This window comes from Stegodyphus dumicola, chromosome 8, assembly GCF_044657685.1.
Source record: "Stegodyphus dumicola isolate Sdum_Otavi_A_Nest chromosome 8, ASM4465768v1".
NCBI lineage: Eukaryota > Metazoa > Arthropoda > Arachnida > Araneae > Eresidae > Stegodyphus > Stegodyphus dumicola.
In genome coordinates this window covers 178,340,257-178,357,698 of record NC_140775.1, presented here as the reverse complement: position 1 = coordinate 178,357,698, position 17,442 = coordinate 178,340,257, and the positions used below count along the sequence as shown (strand labels likewise).

Sequence of the window (17,442 nt, the reverse complement as noted above, 5' to 3'; positions counted from 1 at the left end):
CTAGCTGGTAAAATCTTCAGAATACTCATCTTTTTTAAAACAATATCTCACGTTGCTGAGCAACGGTTTAATACAAATATGGCGTTGCCACTTCAACAATAATTATATTTATTTATTAAATAACAAGATATTACAATATATATATACAGAGGCTGTTCGCACATTTTTTAGACGATTTTGGTAAGCGGTAATAAAAAATCGTTTGCTGCAAAAGAAGTAATTGCAATTGTACTATGTTTTTAAAGGTCAAAATTATCGTCTGTGGCTTGAAAGTTTTGTTTTTGTTCAAAATGGCAAATTTAACAAAGCGGTGGTTCGAAGGCTACATTTACGCTCTTTCCGAAGAGAAATATGCATACTTCGTTATCCAAAAACGATGTGAGAGTCACGGTCTTGTGATATCTAAAGCGTTGATAGGTAATATTATCAACAAGAAAGGAAAAAAACGTCAAATTGGAGCCTCAAGTGGGACAAAAATTCCCAACAAGTATCCAAGGAAAAAACGGACATCTTCGACTATTGCAAAGGTACGTTGTTTAATGTTAAAAGAAAATCCTCTAGTCAAAGGACGGTTGAAAAATCATTAAAATGCTCGGTGTCCACTGTAAACAAAATGGTGTATGGTGTGGTGTATTTAATTATGGCAAAGCACACAAGGGCTATCTGCCTAAAGGGAGGGATGCCTTTCGTGGAGGACTTTCTAAGGGAAACTGGCTCGTATACACGTTACACATGGGGAAAACCACGAAAACGCCCATGCAGCCAGCCCGTTCGCGGGATTCGAACCTCAGACCGAACTACCAGTGTTCAGCGTCTTTACCGCTCGGCCGCTGGTGGGCTCGTAAACAAAATGATAAACGTTGATTTAAATCTTAAGAAAGCGAAAAAAAACGCAATGTGCATCGTCTTCTTCCAAAGCATATCGCTCAACGCAGGACACGCTGCAGAATTCTATATGAGAAACACTTATCCAAAGAAAAATGGAAAACAATTGTCACAATAGATGAAGCATGGGTGTATTTAAATGATGGTAACAAAAAAAAAAAAAAGAGCCTCATGATTGCTGCTGGTTTTTCTTATAACGGCAAAAATAAAGAGAGTGCAAAAAAAATGTCAAGATTAACTCCAAATACTATCAGGAACATATTTTATCGCCAATTTTTCTGAATGAAATACCATCGCTTTACCCACAGTGCCATCCATCTGTGAGACCCCATCAGGTCAAAACTAGCAGTCACACATCAAAATCCACTGTAAATTTCCTAAAAGAAATGGAACAAAAAACTGGTATCAAGGCCATACCCTTCACTGATATCCCTACTAAATCTCCCTGTGTGTCACCTATGGATTTTTGTACTTTCGGATTTTTATTAACTGCGTTATCCAAACGTTGTCCCAAAACCCTAACAGGACTCTGGAAAGCTGTTTGGGAGGAATGGGATAGAATACCTCTTCTGCCACTTCAAAAGGCATTATTATCCTGGAAATTGCGGTGTCGAAAGATAGTTCAGAATAAGGGATGTCAAATAGAACATTTAAAACACAAGAATTTGATGTAATTTAGTTTTTTGAATACAATATATATCGTCTAAAAATGTGTGAACAGCCTCTGTATACAGGGATACCGCAAATGGTGCGACAAACTTCTAGGGGGGGTAGGGCACATCATAAGGATTATGAACTGCATAGGAACCAGTAGCGTAGCTAGGGTGGGACAAGGGGGGACATTTGTCCCCGGGCGCAGCATTCAGGAGGCGGCAAATTGATGTTACAAAATTTTAGAATAAAATGTTTTTCATTCTTGGCCCACAGAAAGGAGCGCAAAATCTGCAGTTGTTCCCGGGCGCTAAAAACACTAGCTACGCCTTTGATAGGAACCTATACCCGAAAATGTCAGGGGTAAGTGGTAACAGAGATAGAAGATTAGGAAAAGAAGTAAGAGCGATTAATTTGAAACATTTATTGGACATGAATAGATACAAGTGGCGTACAACAGCTTGAATATTACAACAGGGGCTTGAAGTTTGCACCATCAGACGCCAAACATGTCTGACACCGACGCACCATTTAAATGCTGCGAATTATTTGATCTTTCTGGAGCAGGTTCTTCCCGATTTGCTTGACGATATTCCACCAGATGTGAGGCGCAATGTGTGATTCCAACACGATGGGCTCATTTTGGACTAGATGTTCGTAGCCATTTGAACAGATCATTCCCGCATCGATGGATTGGGCTTGGTGGACCATTTCCCTGCCTCTCACGCTCACTAGGGCCTACTAGCAGCCGAGCAGTAAAGTCGCTGAACACTGGTAATTCGGTCCGAGGTTCGAATCCTGCAAACGGTTTGGATGCATGGGCGTTTTCGTGGTTTACCCCATGTGTAACGTGTATACGAGTCAGTTCCCCTTAGAAAGTCCTACATGAAGGCATCCCTCCTCTTAGGCAGATAGCCCTAGTGTGCTTTGCCATAATTAAATAAACCAAACCAAACCAAAACCCACGCTCACCGGATTTATCGAGCCTTGATTTCTTCTTGTTGGGCGCCATCAAAAGTATCGTGTATCACTATCCTGTTGTGTCTGAAATGGATGTTCTTGGCAAGACTCGTCTGCGTAGCTGCTACAATCAAAGAAACTTCCGGTGTGTTTGAACATATCCGGAAATAAATAGTCCGTCGGTGTCAAGCATGTTTGGCTTCTGATCGTGCAAACTTCGAGCATGTGTTATATCATTCAAGCTGTCGTACACCATTTGTATTCATGTCCAATAAATGTTTGAAATTAATCACTCTTGCTTCTTTTCCCATCTACTACACGCATATGTTTGGTTCTGTCCATTGTAATAAAAAAGAGAGGTGCATAACTAGATGTTGTAACTGTCCCATATACAAAGTTTCAACCTTCGATGGCTAATTTGTTTTCATTTATGCGAGATACATACATATGTACGTACAGACGTCACGAAAAGTTCCCTTTTTAATCCACTTTAAATCCATTTTACTATTCGTTTTCGGAAAAAAAACATTGTTGGTTCTCATATTAATGATATGGATGAGCCTGCCGATTCTTCTAACAGCTGTTCCATGTTTGGATGTATCATTGCAAGCTTGAGATCACGTATATAACATAAATCAAAGCGGTTTCGATACTTCACTTTTATATGAGTTAATAATGAATATCTTTCCTGTGACGGATACCTAGAATCAAAGGGAATCATAATTTTAAAGTTCCACGGTACAGTTCGCTATATACCGTTTTAAAGCGATGAAATGAATGCTACCGTCTTCTTGGAATCTCCTTTTAATAATCTTAATCTTCCTCCTTTAATTTTCTATATCATTAGGAAGTCCAATTAACCATTCTCTTTCATTAAATGACAGTTTGTTATCTTCAAAATCGCAATGGAAAATATCAAGAAACTCGTAGCATTTACTAGTTGGAAAATACATTTAAAACTGCAAGCTTAAAGTATCAGAATGGCACAGTATGTTGTAAGGTCTTGTATGCTTGGCTGTCATAAACTGAGCTCGACGTTAGAAGACCGTTTAGTGAATATTCACTAGGTCTTTAAAGTACTACAGAGTCAAGAGAAGGGTGTAAAGACTCCTTTATTAACTCTTTGAAGACCAAAACGCCCCAGACGGCCTTTCATTCAAACGACCACAACCACCCAAAACGGCCGAAATTCCGATGTTGTTTTCTTCCCTCTCCTAAGGTATGCAGTAGTAGGTGCAGTTTCCCCAAATGCATTGTATCAGTTTATTGCAGACAGCTTGTCTTAAAAGGATTTATTTGTGGTTTCTTATCTTTTTTTTTTGTTAGGAAATAGAAAAGATGACATTTGAAAACTTCACTCTTATTTGTGCTTTAATGGATGGGGAGGGGAGTAAATTACTGTGACTCTCGAAAACCTTTTCGCGCGGTTCGGTATTTTATGCGTACAGGTTAGCGAAAACTTCGGTTTTCAAAGAGTTAATTCAATTTTACAGATGGCATCAACTCGTGCTTACAAAAGCCAAGATTTAACTCAAAAAAGGTAATGAATAACTTAAAATTAAATGAAGTTGAGTTTAGCTTAACGACTTAACATGTTAACTATAGCGCAAGCTGGCTCTGACTCGAAAAGTCGGCGTAAACAAGCTTAATGGCATGAATAGCTCAACACCACTGAATGGCAAGAAAATCAAGGATAGCAATGTGGCCTTCAGGCAGGCAGAACACGCTCTGATTTGCCCTTCAAAACCTTCCCTTCAGTACTAACTTCTTACTACCTCACTTGAATACACGCGAGCTAGAACATTTGCATTTTGGCAAGAAAGTGTGAGTTGAAAGCAAGAGCGATAGGAAAGTCGCTTAAACATAAAATAGCTGTTAAGTAAATTAAATAAATCCCCACAATGTAATTCACAATTTGTTTCCAATACCAATACAGTTTTCTGCTAAAGAAATTGGATTCTAAGACTGCGAGTGGTGAAAAATTCTTTACTTTACAACAGCGTAACCGTAAAGCAAGTTTCATCTTAAACCCCTTTAATTTCTAACGGGTATTAAGACAGCCAAAGAATTACTTTGTAGTCAGAGATTTAGTTCTGAAAATATGAGTTTTGTATAAGATTTACTAATGCACTTAACCACATGTCATCAGCAAAAAATGGTGTGAAATCTTGTTGATTTCGTTATCAAATAACAAGATGTTTTTGCGAAATCAAGGAGGACTACAGTTTGAGAAATGCTGCGCTATTACGATTATGTCGCAAAAATAAGTGAAACTTTTGCGTTTAACGATACAAAAATAGTCAGATATCAAAAGCAAAGATTTATAAAACAGAAAGGAGAAAAAAAAATTAGAAAATGGATTCAGAAACGATGGAAATAGGCAATGAAAAGGGTAAACAGAAGATACTCGATGAACTAGATATTTCTTAATTGCTCGAAAACTGAAGATATCAAAATTAACCGGTTTTCGATCTCAGGAATATCCGAGTTTGAAATCTTACCAAGAAAAAAAAAATCTGAAAGGTTTCGGATTTTAAATTGCGTCTAAAGGGGCGTTTTTTTTAAGGTATGTGCCTACATACGGAGCCCTTTTTTTTTAAATACATAAAATTTTAATTAAACACACATGTTTTTGAGTAAGATGGGATATAAAACTATGAATTTAAATGGAATTTTATAGAACGTTTCATTAATTTTTCAAATATAGACAATATTTAGTAAAATTTTAGTGAAAATTTTCATTTACGCCAGATCTTCTAAAATAAATTCTAATGAATATACTTCATTAATCTTTACACAGTATATAATTAACATTCTTACCTGTGTTATGTAGCAAAAGATTTGAAGTACTTATAAAATTTTTTGAAATATTCAAAACTTGGTGCAAAAACTCAAAATTTAAAAAAAAAAAAAAAAAAAAAAAAAAAAACTTTTTTTTTTTAAATACTGTCAATAAAATCAATAAATAAATACAAAGAGGTCAGATTTTGCTACACAGATACACAGATAAAGATGAATAAAACATTTTGGCAAAATTTCATTTCAATATTCTAAATTCATTTTGAGAAATTAATGTAATCGTAATCAAAAGTAAAGAAAAACACAATTTCTCAGAAAATGCATTTAAAGATTTTAATACAGCACAAAAAATTTTGTAGTCACTTTAAACCTTTAAAACTCGCCGTATTTGTATGTTAGGCCCTCTTTTACTTTATTCTTAACTAATTTTGACTTTCTTTTAGCATTTTACTGGTTAAGTTTGCTGCTTGTAGAGATTGACGTTTTTATTTCTGAATTCGCTGTTTGTCTGTTCCCATGTAGCTTTCAAGCATAATGGGATTAATTTCTATTTCTATATACCTGAAAATAGGTAAAAGTCCTAAATATCTTGAATTAAATAATGATACAGCAATATCTGCACCTAAAAGCAATGTTTTCAGTTGGACAAATGTTTCTTTAGGTAAAATATACCTCAAAAGGTTATTAAAATGCTCATTATTGTTTTGAGTCTTCCCATGTAGGCATTTTATCAGCAAAGTGTCACACAGTGAAAGATGTGTTGTTCTTACAACTTTTATATTGTTTAATAATTAGAAAATAGTTGTTTAAATTTATTGTTTACATTTTTACGACCATTTAAATGCCAACTTCCGCCATCCAAAAATTCACTTCCGGTTTACTTTTTATACTATAACTTTGCTTCTATTTATCGTAAACACAAATAAGGCATTTTTGGAAACCTAAATATATGGCCTATAAAATGAATAAATAAAAAACGTTTCGAAAATTTTCACCAAAACGACGAATTTAGGGTAGGCACATACCTTAACATTTAATCTGTTACATTTATTTATTAAATATCACGTTCTTTGCACTTAAACCATAAAATTCAGTTCAACAGCAATATCCCAAAATACTTTTAAATTGAACATATCTTCAGAATTTCCCATACAGAGACTCACACGCTGGAGATAAAAATGTTTTTTTTTTTTTTTTTTTTTTTTTTCCTGTACTACGCTGCCATGGCTCGCTTTGAAATCTTTGATTTTGTTAATCAAAAATTCGTTAAAGTTTTACAAAATATGAAATCCATAATAAAACCAATTCCAAATTTCAAATTTGGGCTTCCACATGCCCATATTCGTAGAATTACGTCATTCAAAACTCGATGGCTCTAGGTACCGTTGTTTTATCACAATGCGAGAAATAAACACACATTTATTCAGATTCTTCATTATTTAATTTCTTTAAATATAATACAGTGCGATACTATTTGGTGGCAACAATTTGAAGAGAAGTGAAACAACGCTTATAGGGTATCAATTGAAAGTGCCAAAACGTAATTAATAGTGCAAATTGCCCCTTTGGACTAATAATGAATTTATTATTATTTTAACTTAAATTGTTCTAGTTGAATTTATTATTATTGAATTTATTGCTTCGAAATGATTTAAAATGAATTTATTACTATTTTTAAGTATATAAAATATTAGTAGATGTGAGAATAAATTTCTTAAAAGTAAACTATACCTCTCTCAGCCATCTGAAGATTGCAAATTAAGATGATAACGAGATAACTATTTATGTAACTGAATATAATTTCCTATCTAAATTCAATTAATTTTTTAAGAAAAGGAAATCGTGATCTTTAGAGTTTTTTAAATCTTATCTGAGATAAACAGAACAACAACCGAACTGTGAAGTCTCGAAACTCAAGTAGCTCCTTCAATTCCAACATGGTTTAGTGCTGCCATCTAGTGGTTACTTCAGAACTTAGAAATAAATATTAGTTATTTTTAAATGGGTTGTCCTCATAGTACCCCAATATAACTATGCCACTTCCTTATGTAAGCTGGATGCTGTTCGAAAAGACAAGAAATTTTCACAACTTTGCGCCAGTGCTGCAAATTCAAGCGGTAAAGCAATAGATGATTAGCGTATGTATGAAAGAGATAGGAACAATTAAGAAGTTGAGCAAATTAGGGACTTTACTAAAAAGAGCTATTACCAATACAAATGCAGAGTTCTCACCTTCGATGTAACGGTCAGCAGTTACTGGCAAAAACACCAGACACTTTTCGAACAATAGAAGTTAATATAAATACTTACTGTGACATCCTCATTGGAGAATATGGCTCTATTGTAAATGGAGCTTTTCAGGTGGCCTTACTGAAAACGTCTGCCTGTGAGAGGCTGAAAGATCATTCCAGTTACGTAAAAAAATTGCCTTAACCAGCGTTTCTATATCGCGATCCCCAGGGGGTCGTGGGACCTGCAGCAGGGGGTCGCCAGAAAATTTAGCAGTTTTGATATTTCTTATTAAAATAATTTTATAATTACCAAATATTTTTACACAATGTATTTTCGTAAATATTATGGGGTCGCGAAAAGGTCTCAGTGAAAAAAAGGGGTCGCAAGTGAAAAACGTAAAAAGCCCTGGCCTTGACATTGTACCTAAAGCGTTCCTCACATCCACGCTGAAGGTTGCAAAAGACGCTTTATAAGGTATTTCTTCCATCTTCCTAGCGTGGTGTAGTGGTCAGCACCCTGAGCTGGTATTTCAGAGGTTCGTGGTTCGATTCCCGGCGGCTTATTCCAATGAAATACCTAATATCTCTACACCTTAAATAAATGGCGAACAGAAGACACTGCTGGTGTTCACAAATTCAGTCAGCATTTATGGCTATAAACCAAAATAAGAATTTTAATTTTGAACTAAATCTGAGTAGAGATTAGCCAAACGGCTACACAGAGAAAAATACCATGAACTTAAGCAGGCTATCGCTATGTCGAGTAAGAAAACAAGGAAAAGTAAGGAGGGTGTAAAAGACATCTTTATTAAGAAATCAAATAGTTAACAGAAGACACTCCTTCTACTTACAAAGCAGCCATTATTTATGACGTAACTCAAAAAGTAATGAAATCATATTAAAATTAAGTTAAGCCGCAAGTTAGGCAAAGACTACGCAGAACTGATTAAGGCGAAAGTTGGCCCATTTACCTACACCCGGTGTGAAAAGCACTATCAGCAGTAATAATAATGCCGTAGACAGGAACGCCTATCTTAAGATAACAAACTAGTTATGTGGCCTTCTATCTAAGCAATCTAAAATCTTCCTTTACTTACTATCTATTCCTCATCTAAAATCTTCCTTTAATTACTATCTCTTCCTCTCTCATTTACATTCTGGTAGGGAAACGAAACGAGGACTGACAGTAACGATCTGAAGCATAAAATCACTGGTTATTGAAAAATCATAGCAACTCCTTTATAGATTTATCGATAAAGGCTACTGGTATGAATATGGACATGTGACATGCGGATTATCAGTTGCCAATATACGAGAATTACGGTATTTAAAAATTTCTTCATGCAGTCATCAGCGAGTTAGACGTGTGCAGAAAAATCTGGCATCTACTAGAAAGAGCTAGCTATAAAAATTGATACGAGTCTGATGGTCTTGCAGGTATCAATATTTTACATCTTTCTTTTCATGGTAAGAGTCTAACCATTCTCATGTCGATCGGGGCACACTTACGGCATGGAAAAGTTCTCGAATGTTATATTGAGGACGATCTGTAAAACTAGGCAGAATATCTCTGAAATGTGCTATTTTTAATTCTTTTTGAACTCCCTGCATCATACAAAAGAAGCAAAAGAAGCTCGTTTCGTTCAGGTGCTAGCAACCACTCAAAGATTTTGTGCTCTAAGTCATGTCTTGTAGAAAACCGTTCTAGCTGAGTTTCTAAGCTTCCTTCACATTCTAGTCCGTGGATTCGCACATGAAATGAATTTGTGTCTTTCTCTATTTCTCAAAATAACTTCTTCTTTCCAGAATGAATGGTAGAAATGAAGAGTCCGAAAGCCAAAGCTTATACGACTCATTTTATCACTTCATTGCTTGAATTACCGTATAGGCTCCGGTGTACTAGAATAATTTTCTAATTTCATCAATGGATTCGTAAATCGATTTTTGAAAGATAGCTGAGCAGTTTAAAGTTATAGCTCAGTAATTGTAAAAGTTAAACCTGATCTGGACACCATGTGACTTCCTTGCACGGCCTAGTTAATTATACATATTTTTTCTTGCATTTCATTTAAACTTATTTCCTCAAATTATTCTAACTTAAATAGCCGCTTCTTCAAGGCAAGTTGAAAAGAACATAAAAAACTACAAATCTTGAAATGTAACCAATCCTTTAGCATAAACTGTTGGACTAACTGTGACAACAAGGCTGCCCTCTGGTGAGTAGCCAGAGAAGGACTTAGTAAAAGCCAAGTGTCTAACTTGATAGGTTGTATCAAACTCTTGCTCTGTAATTTTCTTAAAGTTAAATGTGATGCCCGTGTGTAACTTAAACCTGCTAATAAATACTTGTTATACTATACCGGACTCTTCTATGACCCTATCTAAAACGACCCCCTCACAGAAATTAAACATCGCGGTCAATTTTTGTTGTACGGCCCAAGGCGTTTGACTTCCGGAGTACCTTTGCAACTTAATGCAATTACCTCCATAACTTCGATAAGAAAACTGAGGTAATTAAGAAAGAGCAATGGCTAAAGGAAGATGAACGAAACCGTTAAGGGTTTACTGAGAGAGAAGTGAATAAGAAGTCCACGCTAGGGACGAGAAATTCTTTCTGCTTTCAACTTGTTTTCAAGATTGAAAGAGGGGTGATGATTAAGGCGAATTCCTGAACGCACTGCGTTAATGGAATCGGATAGGTTGGAAGACAAACAGCCGGGAAACATATTGTTCCAAGGCTTGGGAAAGGTAAATTAGGTAGTACGGATAGCCGCAGTGATTGCTAATGCCTTGGGGATGGGCGGGGGGGGAAGAGTCTTGCGACTAAAACTTGAATCCAGGGATGGAAGGAGCCAAACTTTTTACAGTTTTATGTTTCATAACGAGAATGAAACTTTCCCAAAATGCCAGGAAAGGAACCGGAAGACCGCATTAAAAGTTAAATTTCGTTATCTGTCTCAAATAATTTTTTTTTTTTTTTTTTTTTGTAATTTGACATCGCCCAAACATACATTTTCGTCATCTAAAACCCTTCTATAACTGCCAGAATAATTGCAGTATAATAAGTACATGACTACGATTTGAATAAGTATATGACTACGATTTGAATAAGTATATGACTGCGATTTGAATAAGTACATGACTACGATTTGAATAAGTATATGACTACGATTTTAATAAGTATATGACTATGATTTGAATAAGTACATGACTACGATTTGAATAAGATATGACTACGATTTGAATAAGTATATGACTGCGATTTGAATAAGTACATGACTACGATTTGAATAAGTATATGACTACGATTTTAATAAGTATATGACTATGATTTGAATAAGTACATGACTACGATTTGAATAAGATATGACTACGATTTGAATAAATATATGACTATGATTTGAATAAGTACATGACTACGATTTGAATAAGTATATGACTACGATTTTAATAAGTATATGACTATGATTTGAATAAGTACATGACTACGATTTGAATAAGATATGACTACAATTTGAATAAATATATGACTATGATTTGAATAAGTACATGACTACGATTTGAATAAGTACATGACTACTATTTGAATAAGTATATGACTACGATTTTAATAAGTATATGACTATGATTTGAATAAGTACATGACTACGATTTGAATAAGATATGACTACGATTTGAATAAGTATATGACTGCGATTTGAATAAGTACATGACTACGATTTGAATAAGTATATGACTACGATTTTAATAAGTATATGACTATGATTTGAATAAGTACATGACTACGATTTGAATAAGATATGACTACGATTTGAATAAATATATGACTATGATTTGAATAAGTACATGACTACGATTTGAATAAGTATATGACTACGATTTTAATAAGTATATGACTATGATTTGAATAAGTACATGACTACGATTTGAATAAGATATGACTACGATTTGAATAAATATATGACTATGATTTGAATAAGTACATGACTACGATTTGAATAAGTATATGACTACGATTTTAATAAGTATATGACTATGATTTGAATAAGTACATGACTACGATTTGAATAAGATATGACTACGATTTGAATAAATATATGACTATGATTTGAATAAGTACATGACTACGATTTGAATAAGTATATGACTACGATTTTAATAAGTATATGACTATGATTTGAATAAGTACATGACTACGATTTGAATAAGATATGACTACGATTTGAATAAGTATATGACTGCGATTTGAATAAGTACATGACTACGATTTGAATAAGTATATGACTACGATTTTAATAAGTATATGACTATGATTTGAATAAGTACATGACTACGATTTGAATAAGATATGACTACGATTTGAATAAATATATGACTATGATTTGAATAAGTACATGACTACGATTTGAATAAGTATATGACTACGATTTTAATAAGTATATGACTATGATTTGAATAAGTACATGACTACGATTTGAATAAGATATGACTACGATTTGAATAAATATATGACTATGATTTGAATAAGTACATGACTACGATTTGAATAAGTATATGACTACGATTTTAATAAGTATATGACTATGATTTGAATAAGTACATGACTACGATTTGAATAAGATATGACTACGATTTGAATAAATATATGACTATGATTTGAATAAGTACATGACTACGATTTGAATAAGTATATGACTACGATTTTAATAAGTATATGACTATGATTTGAATAAGTACATGACTACGATTTGAATAAGATATGACTACGATTTGAATAAATATATGACTATGATTTGAATAAGTACATGACTACGATTTGAATAAGTATATGACTACGATTTTAATAAGTATATGACTATGATTTGAATAAGTACATGACTACGATTTGAATAAGATATGACTACGATTTGAATAAATATATGACTATGATTTGAATAAGTACATGACTACGATTTGAATAAGTACATGACTACTATTTTAATAAATATATGGCTGCGATTTAAGACAGTACAACGGTTTTATCTACATTCAACAGAGCTGGCTATCACTTATACGCGCCATCCCTCACCACGTTACGTTACGCTATCCCTCACCACGTTAAAATTGACTTATTTCGGCCCTCTTTACCCGCCTTTACATTTTTATTAGGTATTTCTGAATCATCCTATACATATTTACGTACATATTGAAATATATAGGTACAAGTGGGGCCACGAGAACACTTTCTTTTATTGTTCAAAAAGCATTCCTGATGCAGCCCAACGCTGCTAAACTAACGCAAAAACTGTGCCTGCTCTTTTAGAATTTTTTTTGCCTTTCCCTTTTTTTTAAAAAGGAAACTTATAAAGAAAGAAATATAGGGGAAATTTCTAGATGACATAGAAGGTTTGGGTAGAAATAGTAGAGGTTTGGCTAGATCTTCATTTCTATTGAATAATTTAGGTTTCACTTTTCAATTTTTTTCACTATTATTGGTTGAATTGTTAAGCAAATATCTATATTATTAGCCACATACACGATGACAAAAATTGTTTGAAATGACCTAATTTAGAAAGATTTAATATAATTAGATTGTTACTTTTAGTATATGAACAGGAAACAGTCAAATTAACCCTTCAATACATAGTGATGCATATATGAAAAATACCAATTTTAGCTGAATTTAGCATTACAAAAATTGCAAAGCAAACGGTTTACTGAGCTGATTTTTATCTTAATATATCCATATCAATATTTAGGTATTCATTATCCCAGTAGACAGCGGCATAAAACTGTACTCTTTATTTCATTAGTGCCAGGAACACAGAATTCATTTCTGTTTCTACAGTGGTCAAGCTAGCTGTGTATTATTCATAAATTAGATATTAGATGCTTAAATATTTTACAGTATATAGCTGAAGGTATGTGCTTTCCATTTCTATGTTAAGATTTAATCACAGAATTGTTTTAAAATGAAATATTTCGATTTTTCTGCTTGATTCATATATGCATTTATGATTAGGCTTCACTCTAGAGTGCAGTCTGATGCATATATGAATCAGGTTAAAATTTAGAGTACCTTTCATTTCATGTTTATTTTCATATCAGCAGTACCCACTCGATATCTGCATGCATTGTTGTTACTTAGAGTTATAAATTATTAATTTTATGTCTCCAATTATGTTGCATGTATACTGTTTGTATTGAAAATTCCTTTGATTTTTTAAAAAATTTATGTTCATTTAGTGGGTAATTTGTTTTCAAACCATTTTAAATTGGTGCGTACTTGTGATTTACATAATTCTCCCCAACAATTAAAACTTGAATTTTCTAGTTTATTTTACTATGATACTATGATTACTATGATTTACTTTATGATAGAATTTCAGTTTAAAATTAAACTAATTTTTTTAATATGAGTGAGCTTGGTAGATGAGCGAGGGAAAAAATATTTGAATGACGAAGAAATAAGAGAAATATGGGACAACGTGGCCATCTGACTGTGAAGATGATTTTTAACTCATGGAAAGAGATAATGATAGTGATCTTGTAGAGTCATTAGGTTAATTGGAAGCAGAAAAGATGAAAAATATGCAACCGCCTTCGCCGGGAATCGAACCATGGACCTCTGGAATACCGGCCCAGGGTGCTGAACCACTACACCACGAAGGCATGCTAGGGAAGTGGGAGAAATACCTTATATACTCCCCTTTTTAAGGGGACTCTTACACCTTAATACCCATAAGATCTTCGAATAGGTGACTGTTGCAAGAATTGGGATAACTTATTTATTTTAAAAGGAATTACTTCCAACTTTTTACAGCTGACTACATAATATAGCTGCTTTCTGAAATAGTCATCAGAAAGTTTGTGTTGCCACAAATATTTTTATAATTTAATCCGCTTTGTGACAACATTTTTCGTCATGTTTCCACCTTGCGCGCACAGTTTAAAATATTCTGTTGCATAATTTAATTCTATATTTAATATATAGCTTTTATAACATTTGGAAACTACTGTGAACCAAAAATTCTAAGAATTTCCTGTTAAATTTTTATTTTATTTGGAGTCGAGTTTATAAAATGTATTTTATTAAAAAAATCTGTAATGTTTTCGTCCATAAAATTTTTTAATTATAAAATATTCATCAGATTTTTGGTTCAGTTAGAAAATAGTGCCCATATAAAGAATTCCATCCAATTTCAAGTATGTACCATTAGCCATTTTTAAAACATCGTGCGCGCAAGGTGGGAACGTGACGAAAAATTTTCTCACAAAGCGGATTAAATTACAAAAATATTTGTGGCAACACAGACTTTTTGGTTACTAGTTTCCAAAGCAGCTATATTATGTTGTCAGCTGTAAAAGGTTGGAAGTAATTAATTTTAAAATAAATAAAATATCTCAATTCTTGCAACAGTCACATATTCGAAGAGTGTTAAGGGGTTTAAGGTGTATGAGCCCCCTTAAAGGGCGACTAGGGTTTTAGGGGATCTAGTCGCCAAATCCTGGGTGCGGAGAATCATCATCGACAACTCTTTTAGTTCGGGAGCCACTTGTAGAGTTATTAGGTTAATTGGAAGCAGAAAAGAGGAAAAATATGCAACCGCCTTCGCCGGGAATCGAACCACGGACCTCTGGAATAACGGCCCAGCGTGCTGAACCACTACACCACGAAGGCACGCTAGGGAAGTGGGAGAAATACCTTATAATCTAACTCTGCAGAATGGAGCCAACTCCAAGGATTTTCTAAACTAGGCCGCCTTTTGGGTTGAGCTATCTGTTAAACTGTGTAAAATGGGTGAAAACTCAGTTCCTAAGCGTGGAAGATCATTTACAAAATGATTACAATGTGAAAAGACAGAGTGGCCCTGTATCAAACATTCCTCCAACCTGCGTCAGACAGGATAAAATGCAACATTTTCCCTTATGGAACGATGATCGCACTCGTTGTAAAATGCTATGTAAATTCCAAACATGTGATGGATTGGATGTGAAAAATGTGCTATAGCGTTATGTCTAAAGAAGAACAGAAATTGTTTCAAAATTTCCCATACAACGTAAATTGCACAATAAATGTACATGTACAAAACATTTGATATGTCATTTTTATTTAAATTTTCATAAACTGAAATCATGCATTGAAGAGTTAAATAGGGGAAGTTAAAGGTATTACAAATAAACACAGACCCCCTTGTTTTACACATACATATAAGTACACGCACGTTTACATGAATTTAAAATTGCAGTTCGGTAAGCCAAATGTTGGCTTAGCCGAATTTGATGCTACCGAAAATTTTTCTTATACCATCTGGGGTAGAACAAATTTCTTAAATTCGAAAAACATTAAAAAAACTTTTTGAATATGCTAAACTATGTAAACAATTAAACAGCAGGAAAACTAACAAAGCCATTTTGATAATAATTTGTATACGTGATCTTGGTAATAAAAATTAAAAGATAAAAATTTGTGTAACTCAATATGTAGGTCTTCTCGAAGCAATAGCCAGTATTTCTTAATACATTAGGCTAAAGTTCCAGTTACTGTTCAGTTTCTCCTTCAGTTAATTATCGAGGAATTGCGCTGATTTTCAACTTCAGTGAGAATGCAGTTGTGGAATAATCTTCTCCTTCGGGTAAAGCCAGGCGAAAGTTTTGGACAACAGGTGTAAGGAAGAGGAAAACTTGAGTCATAGCGTAAGCTTCTCCCAAACAAGAACGTTTGCCTAAAAATAAAATAAATTAAATTAAAAATAGGAATTTAAAGCAACAATTTAAAAAGATATACAGTTTCCCTCCCTAGCATCTTAAAGATAGGTTCTGAATATTTACGTAATTTTCCCCTTTCTCTATTGTGCATAGATTTTTCTTCGAGGGCTAGTTTATTGGTAAAATGTATTCCGCTGATCATTTTAATTTTTCAGTATACCCAATTTGTATTTGCATTTTTGTAATTACTATTTCATCCATTTTATTTTGCCTTGCATTTATTATTGAAACGTTGTAGGGATTATGTTAATTTTATTAACAGATAAATTTCAAGTTAAAGTTCCTTTCCTGTCAAATTCTTAACTTCGACTTACCACTTCCGGCCAGAACTTAGTTTTGGAATCCTTCTGAATACTTAATGAGGAGAAGCGGTATTTAAACCTCCGCGAAGTCCACTTACAGAGTTAGAGATCAGAGTTTTTGATTTACGCGCGTCTGCCTTTTGGCTACTCTCTCTCTCAAAGCTGTTATTACGCTCGGCCGTACTCAGGCCTTTGATAAGTTTCGTAGTCAAATAAAGTTAAGGGACCAACTCGGTTAGAATCTTGATAGCTTCGGCTATATTTCTTTAGTTAATCTTAGTTTTAGTTTATTTCTTAGTGTCTTAAGTTCAAGCCCAAGTATCGGCTTTTATTGTACACTCCAAGACGGAGTTTTGTTAAATCTTATTGGAATAATAAAGGGTTAGTTACCCTTCCTTCTTGTTGTTTCTTGTCACATGAACTTAAGCGATTATTCGCTAACTAGTTCTTAAGATTAGTCACTTTATACAGTAACTGAGAATTACACTAGTGAGAATCTTACAACGTATTTTGCGAAAATTCTTTGTTAAGGGGACTGATACACCTTAAAACCCATAAGATCTTCGAATAGGTGACTGTTGCAAGAATTGGGATAACTTATTTATTTTAAAAGGAATTACTTCCAACTTTTTACAGCTGACTATATAATATAGCTGCTTTCTGAAATAGTCATCAGAAAGTTTGTGTTGCCACAAATATTTTTATAATTTAATCCGCTTTGTGACAACATTTTTCGTCATGCTTCCACTTGTGCGCACAGTTTAAAACATTCTGTTGCATAATTTAATTCTATATTTAATATATAGCTTTTATAACATTTGGAAACTACTGTGAACCTAAAATTCTAAAAATTTCGTGTTAAATTT

At 33.8% G+C, this 17,442-nt stretch overlaps 1 protein-coding gene and 1 non-coding gene across 5 annotated transcripts in view; both read right to left on the bottom strand.

Moving 5' to 3' along the window:
• Positions 1-15,112: 15,112 nt before the first annotated feature.
• On the bottom strand, positions 15,113-15,186 carry TRNAN-GUU (transfer RNA asparagine (anticodon GUU)). Its single transcript has one exon. It is a non-coding gene; the product is annotated as a tRNA-Asn (tRNA).
• A 413-nt stretch (positions 15,187-15,599) lies between these two features.
• The window catches only part of LOC118179726 (cytochrome P450 2B11-like), a 38,590-nt gene continuing 36,747 nt past the window's right edge, over positions 15,600-17,442 (bottom strand). For all 4 annotated transcript variants that reach the window (XM_035348890.2, XM_035348891.2, XM_085822797.1 and 1 more), the window contains one exon: positions 15,600-16,231. In XM_035348890.2, the coding sequence (XP_035204781.2) occupies positions 16,074-16,231 (158 nt within the window). In that variant the 3' untranslated portion in view covers positions 15,600-16,073. The remainder of the gene's footprint in view (positions 16,232-17,442) is intronic.